The sequence below is a fragment of the Eptesicus fuscus genome, chromosome 12 (assembly GCF_027574615.1).
Source record: "Eptesicus fuscus isolate TK198812 chromosome 12, DD_ASM_mEF_20220401, whole genome shotgun sequence".
NCBI lineage: Eukaryota > Metazoa > Chordata > Mammalia > Chiroptera > Vespertilionidae > Eptesicus > Eptesicus fuscus.
In genome coordinates this window covers 40,941,533-40,954,452 of record NC_072484.1, presented here as the reverse complement: position 1 = coordinate 40,954,452, position 12,920 = coordinate 40,941,533, and the positions used below count along the sequence as shown (strand labels likewise).

Here is a 12,920-nt window from a genome sequence, read left to right as displayed (position 1 = left end):
TCCAGTGAGAAGTCAACAATATTAACATGGTTGGGATACTAGCATGGAATCTTGCTATTTCTGCAAAGGGCCAAGAAGGAGCTAAAAAAGAAAACGAAAGGTCCACATTAAAAAAAAGCTGTCATCAGATTTGTACACTTGGATATATTCTGAGGGTTTTAAATGAACTATTTTCCGTGATCCAGAAACATTGGTTATTTAACAAAGAGGTTTATTTAGGAAGGAGTAAAAAAAAAAAAAAAAAAAAAAAAAAAAAGGAGGGGGAAATACCAAGCTGCAAAGAGTGAAAAAAAGTTTATTTTAAAATCCGCAAAGCATGGCTCTGGAGTTGAGGGTATGGGGGATTAAACCTGTGTTTACATACATGCAAACCTGTTTTCTAAAGGCATGTGTTTTAAACGCTAGAAATGATCTCTATGAGAGAAGTGGAAGCTAGTTTGTTTGATGCTAAAACTGCCAAGTTCCACCCTAGCCGTTTTGGCTCAGTGGATAGAGCGTCAGCCTGTGGACTGAAGGGTCCCAAGTTTGATTCCGGTCAAGGGCACATGGTTATGGGCTCGATTTCCCAATTGGGGGTGTGCAGGAGGCAGCCAGTCGATGATTCTCTCTCATCATTGATGTTTCTATCTCTCTCTTCCTCTCTGAAATCAATAAAAATCTAAAACAAACAAACATAAAAAATAAAAAAACTGCCAAGTACCACCACAGTCATGTATTCTCTTAGCTGGATTAATGGCCAAAGAGAAAAATACCAGCGTTAAAACACGGGACATTCACCACACAGTAACAACACTGCAGACGGCCTGGGGCAAAAGTAGGTATTAATATAATCAGAGTTTTTCAGATTAAGTTTGTATTCACACAGGATTTCTTAGAGCTCTGCATTCAAAGTCCTTTTGGGTTTGGAAGTATATTTGGGCCTCATGGCAAGGTCATCTCAACAAGTCATTGTGTTAGATAATGGGAATGAGAAACAAATTTGTTAAATTTCTCTATTTTAATAGAAGAAAATTAAGTCATGAATTAAACAGATCTGACAGGCAATTTTCCCTCAGATTTGACCCTGCCTTCACCTTAAAGAAGTGTTATTATACTCAATAAATGAGAGACTAAGGATTAGTCTGTGATTGCATCTGTGACTCCAGGGACTACTGTCATTTTACTGAGCACTGCCTAACTCAGTCTTTACTGGATGTGAGAGGGGATGCTAAGACCTCCATCCTCAGCAGACTCTCCCATTCAATTTAAAAAGAAAATAACTTCAGACACACAGCAAAACTGATTTAGTTGTGCAGTACAACTAATTATCACCCAAGGTAAAAAAAAGGCTGAGTTCCATGCAAAGCCACCAATAACCCAAATACATGTTTAATAGAAAAGGTATCAGGATGGTAGGTCACAGTATGTTGGTTCTCTAATTTGGAAAATAATAGCAAGCATAGGAGATTAGACACACAACCAAATTCTATAATCGGGGTGAAGAGCCTGGCTATTTGCCACCACTGGTCTGAGATGAGGGGAACAGCAGTTTCCACCAGGGCACTGCTTGATTGCCGTGTCTAAATCATGCCCGGGATCTATACCTCACCTCTTAATGTCAAGGTCAGGGAGTTAAGCCAGTTGTGTAATAAGGCTTCACCAGACCAAATATTCTAATCTCAAGCTATTTAAAAATTTAGTTGAATTCTGCATCAGGAACGCTTCATAAGAACATTCATTTTAACACCCCTATCCCCCCCAAAAAAAACAAAAACATAAGTTTAAGGGAAAGTAGATTTGAGTGACAACTGACTGCACTGAATTATAATACCTCTTCTGAGAGTACCTTAAGCTGGCACATAGCCAGGCCGGTGTGGCTCAATGGTTGAGCATCAACCCAGGAACCAGGAGGTTGCGGTTCGAGTCCTGGTCATTGCACATGCCTGGGGTTGTGGGCTCGATCCCCAGTAAGGGGTATGCAGGAGGTAGCTGATCAATGATTCTCTCTCATCACTGATGTTTCTATATCTCTCTCCCTCTCCATCTCTGAAATCAATAAAAAAATATTTTTTAAAGCACTGGCATATAACTGAAAGTTCATTTTTATAGCTGGAACACTTGACTCATGGGTACTTGATGTTTACATTCTAATTAGGTAACTGGCAAAATGCTTCAAGCCAGATTTGCTCCTGAAATTCATTTCTAAAATGGAATCTTAGTTTTACCACACACACATTTATAGATATATACTATATCTCTATCTTACCTATCTATCAATCTCTATATAAAATGTTAGTTTGTATCAGTCTAATGCCTCAGGCATATCTTTAGTTCTTTAAAGGTACTTTCTACTAATTTCCCTTGAGAAAGTACCACTTTTAAAATACAGCTTAATTTTACCTGCTAAATATAGATTCACTTTTTGCTCTCTACTGTTAATTAGATTTAGGTTTCCCCAAGGAGGGTCACAATAGATCCATGATTGGATAGGTGACAGTACTGCAGTCTGGCTTATATTTAAAATCCCTGAAAGGTTTGTTTATATGAGCAATGGCCTCTTTACAGATTTGCCCATCATTCTGTATTCCCAACAGAGTGTAGTAAGCATATGGTTTGATATATCACTAGTGTAACATTCACTAATATTAAGTATTATAAAAACATTTACATATACAAATAAAATTTCTGTCCTAGCCACACAAAAATATTTGTTAGAATCATGAGTTTGTAATGGAACAAAAATAAAGCCATGAGTTAGGGGCATATATACTGTCAGAAGTACAACATAAACACAGTTTTTAAAGCAGCTGCTTTAAAAATAAATTTTTTTAAAAAATGAAGCAAAAATAAAAACTGAGACCCACTTACCAATCTGTTCTCATCAAATACTTCAAACAGGAGTCTGTGATTAGATGGGTTTACCTATAGAGACATAAATGGTACTTCAAAATGGGCAGAAACAATTGAGAGGATGAAATAAGAGATAAAGAATGGAATGCTTTATAATGTACCCAAATCAAATGTGTAATCTGAACAAGTGACTTCTTCTGAAAATCCTATATCTATTAACTCAAGTCTCCTCTTAGTTATTTCTATATTGTTCTGTGCCTAATACTGAGGTATATTAAAAGAAAATGCTTTTAGCTGCTTTAACATTAGAAAGGATAATTCTGAATAGTTTTAAAGAGTTTTGCAAACTCCTCTACAAAAGGTACACTCATGCTTCTGGACTAGCAATTTTCAACCTTTTTCATCTCATGGCACACATAAACTACTAAAATTCTTCGGCATACCAAAAAAATACACTTTTTGCTGATGTGACAAAAAAAAGGTACTATAATTTTGATTAATTCACTCCAGATGGCTATTGTTGTGTTGGCTGCTGTCATTATTTTATTTGACAATCTAAGGGAAAAGAGGTCAGTGCTTCTGACTAAATAGTCAGGTATTGCAGGTTTTAAAAATTCTTGCAGCTCACTGGTTGAAAATTGCTGCTCTAGACCAAGGCTACATCTTCACAAGGTCTATGCATGAGGGTAGCTCTTAGGTATAATCATAACAACAACAATCTATACTAATAAAAGGGTAATATGCAAATTGGTCAGGACGCCCTCATAGTAAACAGTAACGACCAAACAGAAGGCTGTGTGGGGTGACAAGGCCAGCAGGGGAGTTAGTGAAGGACGACCAAATGACTGAACAGCACGCTGTGTGGGGCAACCAGGCTGACAGGGGGGGCTGTTGGGGGCGACCAGGCTGGCGGGGGGGCGGGCAGTTAGGGGTGATCAGGCAGGCAGGCAGGTGAGCAGTTAGGAGCCAGCAGTCCCGAATTGTGAGAAGGATGCCCAACTGCCGGTTTAGGCCCCATCCTGGGATCAGGCCTAAACCGGCAGTCGGACATCCCTTGAGGGGTCCCAGATTGGAGAGGGTGGAGGCTGGGCTGAGGGCCCCCCCATGCACGAATTTCGTGCACTGGGCCTCTAGTAATAATATAATAGCAATAATTAAAATGACAAAATAGTAAAAACAGCCATTCACTAGTGCTTATTTTCCAGGCACAATCTTCTCATTAAATATCAAAAACACATGATCTCCTTTAATACTGACAGAAAGCCTATGATGTGTAACTGTTACCACAATCTTACAAATGAGGTGCTGAGACCATGAGGGTGTAGTAACTTGCCTAAGGGCCCACAGCTACTCTGCAAGGCAACCAGAACCCCCACCAGGTCTGGCCTGCTTGTCTCCAGAGCCCAGGCTTTGAACTGTTAGAGAGACCAAGAGAAAAAAGATGTGCTCCCCTTCCAACAAACGCAGGGTCAATGTCAAAGCTACTAGGCTGTCAATGTCTTTTTGCTTCTTTCTGTCTCTCTACCAAAATCTCCTCCAAATGGCAGGAGTCATCACTCAGACTCCAGTATCATTTCGTGAGTACCAGCCACATGTGAGACATGGTGGTAGGTGTTCTCATTTATACTATCACATGTAAATCCTGGAAACAACCCCCTCGAGTGAGGACTTTCTCTCCTATGTAAGCGACAAGGAACCTGCAGAGGAGGTGAGTCCTCGAGTAGCTTTTCCAGGGTCTGCATTTTATAGAGCCCGAGATGGGAACATGTCTACTATCAGAAGTCTCGGCTGCTTCGTGATAGAGAATGGAATGGAATAACATCTGACATACAGCGCAGAGAGCACGACTTGTCCTTGTGGCCCCCTGGCCTGCCCTCAGAGGCCTAGTGAGGGAGCAAGCAGACAGATGGAGGTTTAGTGTCTAAGCTCTATGAAGGCCTGAGCTGCTGGTCAGGGCACCCATAGGCCATGGCAGGAGCCAACACACAGTAGGCAGGCAATATGATTCGTGAGATGAATAAAACAAAGGCCTTTTTGTAAATATCCAAGAAAAATAGAGTTTACATATATAGCCAAGATTAGTTGAAAAAAATTTTGGAAGTACTAACATTTACATAAATGTGGCCAGGGTGTTAAACTGAAAGGGGTCTAAGTAATTTGGAGTTTTACAAGCGGAAAGCTTACTAAAGGCCAGTAACGTCTATGCACCCCCATTAGCTTTTCAGTTCTTCATGAAGTAATTTTAAATACATCTATCTGGTCGAGGCTACACATAGGATCTCATCAAGTATTAGGATATCAATGCCATGCCCGGCTGGTGTGGCTCAGTGGTTGAGCACTGACCTATGAACCAGGAGGTCATGATTCAATTCTTAGTCAAGGAATATGCCTGGGTTGTGGGCCCGAGGGCGTGCAAGAGGCAGCCGGTCAATGATTCTCTCTCATCATTGATGTTTCTATCTCTCTCTCCCTCTCCCTTCCTTTCTGAAAGCAATAAAAAAATATATTTTAAAAAATCAATGCCATATTTCAGCTCTGAATGTAGTAGAAAACATGTATCTAGTGATCTAAGTTTGGAGCCCATAAAATACTATTGTGATTGAAAGAAGAAATTAGGACCAATTACAATGTGCCTACTGATTATATTGTTGTTTGGGAATCTACACTAATCAAAATGTCTCATCTGGAACAATTCTGAAGGTAAAATAGTTTTTAATACCACTGCTATACAGACAATGAAAATATATTAATTTTGAAGAGAAAAAAAAGACACCTTTTCTTTCTATTACATAGCTGAGCGGTTTAATATTTTCAAAATTTCAGTATAAAAAAAACCAGCAACCACCACAAATAGTATTCTCTGTTAATTCACAGAATCCAGCCATTTCTACATATAGCTCTTCTAGGTATCTATAATAATAAAAGCATAATATGCTAATTAGACCGGACAGCCAAACAACCTTCTGGACATCATTCCGGATGAAGCCGGGGCTGCAAGGGCCGAGCCCCTTGCACGAATTTCGTGCATCGGACCTCTAGTCTATAATAATAAAAGCATAATATGCAAATCGACTGAACAGCAGAACGACTATCCGGATGACCTTCCGGACGACCATTCTATGACATCCACTGGCGCCAAGCCAGCCAAGGCAGGTGCGATGCGATTGGTCAGGGGGCCCTGCCATCGCCCCACGATCACCCCGCAGAGGGAGGCCCAGGCCACCGGCCAGTGGGGAGATCTATGTGGGGGAAGGAGGGGTGGCCCTCCGAGGAACCAGGGGTGTATGGCAGTGGACGGAGGCAGCACCAGGCGAAGGTGGGTGTGCAGGCAGGGGGCGGGGCCAGGGCTGCAAAGCCGGCAGCCCAGGGAAGGAAGGCCTACCCTTGCACAAATTTTGTGCATCGAGCCACTAGTTAAATATAAAAGTTAAGGAAATTTTACCTAATTCGGTGATATTTAAATTCCAGAAGTAGTTTTATACTACACATATACACTCACACTAAATATTTGAATTACAAAATTTTCCTTCATGACTGGAACATAATTGGTAAAATTTAGGCTTCTTTTTATTCATGTTGCCTCTATTGTTTTATCCTATCTCTAAAATAATTCATAACCTATATCTCTAGAGGTAAGTAAGCTAATGTTTTAATGATATTTTGCCTTATTTTTATGAAATTTTTTAATAGAAAGTCTAAAATATGGTATTTGGATAGCTTTCTTTTTATTTCCCTAAAACATTTCCAAATAAAACAAGTCAGATTTTGTTACCACTTGTCACAGTCTTTGAAAATTTGGGGCACATTAGGAGGCTACCCAACCATTTCTCATATTGAAAGGAATTTCACAATAAAAATTTAACAGCTTTCATTCAATATGAATCTATTAGGATAATATATCAATCTAGTTATCAATAACAAGTGTTACCAAAAAAATGAAAAACTTACTCTAAAATAAAATTCTTCATTCCATTTTGGGTTCAGCGTCTGGAAGAGAAAGTATCTTGTAATACCTTTTACAATCTTAGAAACTTTAGCAGTTACTAGTACAACACAGTCCAAATATTTGCTTAACCATTTTTCTGATTGAAAAAAAGAGCTGAGAAAGTCTCAAATTGCAAAAAAGAAACATTTAGTCAATTATTTGAGACTATTCTATAAACTAAACTAGAAGGGGAAGGGAAGTATTTATGGAACAGATAATTCATAGACAAAAAACCATAAACTGCAAGCTATCAACCATAAGGAATAACACTGGGGACCTGTAAAAAGCCATCATCATGAAGACAGAAATGTATCTTTTAAGAAATTAAAATTGATATAGTTACCCTATCCAGAAGGAGATAAACTTGGTTCACTTCCCTCAACCTGCGTGCTACAAATCCGTTTTGGAGAGAAGTGAAGCAGGTGGTAGGAAGGTGAAAGTGCTCACTACTTATATAAATACTAGAATCTGAAGAACATTCTTTATGAACAATATTGGTGATCAAATCATATAACAAGAAAAAATATCTGCCAGTTATAAGCCTAAAGTAAATTATTTTCCCCCAAAATAACAGGTTTAAAAATATTCCTCTCCCTATCCTCCAATCTTTCTCTGAATTCATCTCCATATAAATCTATTTAAATATATATCGCACAGAACATGGAAAGGATATTTTGTCCTAAGCACAGACAATAGATGAGCCAAACATCCTTTGAAACTAAGATGAAATAGATACTATGAAAGAATATATACACATATACATATACATGCTTGTGCATTTTGGACATGCATAACACTCTTAAATATATGTCTTAAAAATTATATGTAAAAACTTGAGACTGAAAATTCACAACCTCACCCATGGCTACAGATACTCTATTTCCTTTAACATACTAGTGCAGGAAGAAGCAAATAATAATAATAACAATAACAACAACACAATGCACCGTAAAAAATAAAAAACAATTTGTATAACATTGAACTGGCATTTTTAAAAATCAGCACTTTCCCCACCCACAGCTCAACAATAAATCCAGCCCTAAATAGTGGGTTTCATACTTTTAGCTAAGAATGGAGCAGGGATGGTTATGGGAGACAGAATGGTGATGGGAGAGAGGAGGAGGGAAGAGAGGCAGGGCAGGCCCAGGCGTGCCAGGGGCTGCAGCAGCCCTGGGGACCAGCTTCATAGAAACGTAGCAGCCCTGGGGACCAGCTTCATAGAAACGTAGCGGGGAGGAAGCAAAGGACAGGTAAGGGAAGAAAACAACAACGTGAGACCACAAAACAGCATGAAAGACCCGGCACCGGGCCAGGCGGAGAGGATGAAAGCAGTTCTTAAACCCCAGCGAACACAGCGCAGTAATACTAACCAGGAGGCTGGCTGCCAAGCCGGCAGAGCAGCCCCAGCCATGCAGCTGCACCTCTACCGTGGAGCGGAGGGAGGAGGAGGGCCTCCCTTCCGAAGAAAACACATTTCAATATCGCAAATCACCGCCTCGGTGGCTCTGGTTCTCTGCTCCCTCCGCCTTCGGCTTGCCTTCCCTGCAAGGCGGGCCTCCCTCTACACTGATAACCAAACCAGTGACAGCGCCTAGCACAGCAAACAATGGCCTCCGTCCTTGTCCTTCGCAGGCATCCTCCCCACTAATCCAAACATTTTTAATGCCAGGCCGAATGCCAGGTGGAGGGCATGCTACAGCTGCAGTTCCTTACACAAAATGACCTGGTCATGGAGCCCCGGCGTCTGCACAATAGCAGGAGAGTTACCATTTTGTTAAAAAGCTATCACACTCTCCAGGAAATGCTTATCACAGTGTTATCTAACTACCCAGAGGTAGTAAGGAAAAAATAATAGTAATGCGTAAATAACACCGAAGCATAAAGAATAACAGCACTTTGGATTTTAAAAAAGCATCTTCAATAAATGTCGGAAATATGGAGCAAATATTTTACATTATACTCCATGGAGATAAATGAATTAAAATACAATTAGGAAAACATCCGTAATGAAATCATATATGTGAAATTTAGAAAAGTAAAACATACACATATAAACATAGTTTTATTATTATTGTTTTTTATTTGTTTTCACGTAGCTAAACAAGTATTTTGCTTCTTTGGAAATACATGTTTCAAGATAAACCATCTCCCCTTTGTGCTTACCAATTCCCCACGCAATTCTAATTCATTAAATGTATTTTAAATTATTTTAAATTCCTTTATGAAAAATAATAAGCCAACAAAAACAAATCCTTGTTTTGCTATATTCTTTTCCTGGGAAAAAATTGCTACTTGTAATAATACTTATCTTAAGAATACTGTTTTGTACAGTCATTTAACTAAAAGCCAGAAACATATCTCGGATTAACACTGAATTTATAGATTTAATACTGGGAAATGCTTAAAATAAAAATATTTCCATCTTAATCTTAAAATTTAAACTTCTACAGAACCAAAATACATAATCTAATTGGATTAAATTATGGCTTAAATGAAATTTAATTAGGAAGGACACCTACCTTTTTAATTGTTTTTGTCTGCACCAAAGCAAGTTCTCTATTCTCATCTGCTACATACAATGAAAGTTTCACGTATGGATCACTGTAAGAAAATATTCAGGCTTAATCAGATTAAACTTTCCATTTAAAAATTTAAATTAGCCAAAACCTAAATGAAAATATCAGTTAATAACCCAGCTTATGTTTCCACAAATTAAGCAATAACATTTTCAACATACCTCCTAAGTAAATATACAGAGAAGTTTCTATCAATGAGAGTCGATGTCTATTTAGAAGCAAAAATATCACAAAACTCAGATTCTAACTTTAAAGATAATCTTTCCTATTAACTCAAAATATTTAAACTGCCATCATTTTTTTCCTAAACAGATTCTGAAAAGATTTCAAGAAAAAAATATTAAAAAGCATACAAAATGTGTTCAGATTAGCAAAATCTAGCTAGAAAATTTAGTTCATGTCTTATTTACTAGTATATTCTGATTTCCACTATTTATGTAAAAATTATTTTTCTTTTAGTGAAGGTGAAAGAAATTGTTCATCTAAACCAGGGATGGGGACCTGACGTCTGGCCCTCGGGCTGTATAAGCCCCTTGAAATCATTTGGTCTGGCCCTGCCAAGGCATTAGGGCTGAGTTAATTAAATGTTTGCCCAAATATAGTGGGCTAATTTTTAAGTTGATAATTTTGTATGGCCCACGAATTATGTTATAAATATCCAAATGGCTCCTGGCAGAGAAAAGGTTCCCTACCCTGATCTAAACCAACAACTATCATCTTACAATTAAAACAGAAACAAAAACTCAAAAACAAAGAACCGAGGCCCAGAAAGTCAGGGAGATTTGCCTAAAGTTTACAGATTTCAGTAGAGTCTAGATTAAATTTCAGGTTTCCTGACTACAAATCCCAGAGTTTTTATTACTTCCTTGGGAAATTGAAAACTTTTAATGAGAAGTGTACTGAAAGGATTGCTTAATGTGAACTATCTATCTACTAAGGGTGTGATAAATCCACTCACATTTTCTAGTTTGGGTAACCTGGGATAGCTCAAATCTAGTCAAACTATCACTTCATAAGAATTTGTGATCCAGGGTCTCATTTCACACATGAGACCCTGAAAATCATAGAAAGGGCTCCCATGTTCACTCATCTAATTATCTACAGCTGATAAATTATTTCTACCCTATTTGAGAATTATCCTTTAGCGGCTATACCATGACTATAAACACTTATTTTGCAACTTCTAGGAAATTCCCGAAGATTACAAAATATTGTTAAATGCTTAAGACTATATAGATCTTTATTTAATACTTTAACAAATATGCCATGAAATTCTTTAAGGAAAGTGAAAGGTGTGATAAAATGTAAAGTTTGGAAGTAACAGAATTATGCTCAATATCCCAAAAACAAAAATCAAAAGTTAGTGGGAAAAAAATATACATAGCCTTGATTGTGGTATTTATTATCCATAAAATACGTCTTAATGTAAGCTACAACACATCTCCTTTAAAAAAACAATCAGCAACAAAATTTGCTCAGTTATATTCTAAAGGTTCTGGTTTAGAGGAAGACTTGATTCAAGAATGTCACTTCTTTAATAGAGGCATCTTACTTTTTCTTTTGTGGACACCTCCAGCCTTAGAATAAAGATGAATCGGGAGATAGATCTAATCCAGGTTTAAAGACCCCAAGAGCACTTTCCTAGTCAGTCTTGTTGGGGGTGATGATTCAGGAGTCAGTGGCTATGTGGTTCTTAGACTTGGGCATATCAGAACTGCCTGGGAGAGGGGGCACTTAAAATACAGATTGATGAGCCTCAACCCCAAAGACCCCTAAAGATCTAGTAGATTTGGGGTGGGACCCTAGAATTTGTATTTCTGACAAATTCCCACTGCTCTTGGATCCAGGAACCACACTGAGAACCAGTGTTCTAGAAGGTTTTTAAAAAGAGTATTTTTTTTTAAGCTATAGAAACTAACACTCTATTTCCAGCCACCAAGCTATTGCTATAAAAAAAAAGGGGGGGGGCAGGGACCAGGCCTGATATCTCTTTCTCAAGAACAAGTTCCCAGAATGCCTTGGAGGTACATTCACAGGCAAGTGCACGCGCATACACACACACACACACACACACACACACACACACACACACACACACACAAGCCCACATGACAGAGAACTCTATAAACTCTGCTGACTGTGTTTTCATGTCCCTCGGCTATCATGATTGCTGCCTATTATATAACTGCAATAAGAGCTAAGCATTCCCTTTAATAGAACATCCACATTCTTCTACTAATCATTTATTGACCTCATTTTGTGTCCCCTGAACAGTTTACAGCAAGTGCCACATGCAGTTGGGGGTTGAGAGTGCTCTCAGAGTCTGGGACAGTGGACCTCAGCTGTAACAAGGACGGCATGCCTGGGCATGTCCTGACGTGTTCATCCAGGTACAAGTATGGACTGGAGTGTCTACATGGAAGATCAACCAAGAAACTCTTGGAAGAGAGAACCAAAGACCAAGGTGTGGGAGCGGGATACAAGTTCAAGGGGTGGGAACACAGGGAATAGGATGTGCTGGTTAAAGGGCAGGAAGACGCAAGTTCAAGGGTGGTGCTGGTGGGAGCTGCCCAGACTGGTCTCAGGTGATGGTACAACAGTACCATTCACATGGACAAATATTTACCGAGTATTGACTTTGCTAGGAGTACACACAAGTGCTAGGGAGCTGGGGAAAGCGGGGGGGGGGGGGGGGGGGGACAAAAAAGGGTGAAATCAACAAAGGTCATAAATGGATATCAATGCATAGCCCTACTTAGCCCAGCTGAGTGAAAATGACTGCACCTTCCCATTTCAGCAAGGTGAAAGCTGGAGCACAAAACTGAGACGTGGTCAGGACATCAGGAATTAGAACATGAGCAGGAAGATGTCAGAGTAGCCTGAACAGGAATCAGTTCTACCGCAACTATCAGCACAACTGCCACCAGCACCACCATGACCGCAAGCCCAGTCACCACGAAGGATCCAGTCCTCGCCTGGCATACGTAAGGTACTACTTGCATATCTTATTTGATCCTCACTGAAAGATTATGAAGTTGGCACAATTTTCAGATGAGAAATTGAGACAGACATCAAGCAGGTTAATCAGTAAGTAGGGGAGATGGGAAGGGAGGGATACAGCATGCTTGCTTCAGAATCCGGCTCCCCAAGTGCGTGTACCAGCCTTGCCTCACACACTACCTCTGACTACTGAGAGGGCTGGCTGGCTGGAAGGAATGTCTAGACCAGTGATGGCGAACCTATGACACGCATGTCAGCACTGACACGCGTAGCCATTTCTGATGACACGCGGCCGCCGCATGCCGAGGATGAAACATTTGCTGCTCCTGAGGATGAAACATTTGCGAAATAATGTTTTTTCCTCAAAGTGACACACTACCTGAGTTATGCTCAGTTTTTTTGGCGAAGTTTGACACACCAAGCTCAAAAGGTTGCCCATCACTGGTCTAGAGGCAGGGACTTCTAGAATTCTGCCATGTTGGAAGACATTTTGGATGAGACTGCTTTTATGATATATTTTTTTATCTTAT

General features: G+C 39.5%; 1 protein-coding gene across 1 annotated transcript in view; it reads right to left on the bottom strand.

The window, feature by feature from the left end:
- Positions 1-12,920, bottom strand: part of NEDD4L (NEDD4 like E3 ubiquitin protein ligase) — a 304,025-nt gene that overhangs the window by 117,883 nt on the left and 173,222 nt on the right. Inside the window, exons 3-5 of the mRNA XM_054724513.1 lie at positions 9,334-9,415; positions 6,778-6,816; positions 2,848-2,901 (exon numbers count right to left, since the gene is read on the bottom strand). Coding sequence (XP_054580488.1) covers positions 2,848-2,901; positions 6,778-6,816; positions 9,334-9,415 — 175 coding nt within the window. The remainder of the gene's footprint in view (positions 1-2,847; positions 2,902-6,777; positions 6,817-9,333; positions 9,416-12,920) is intronic.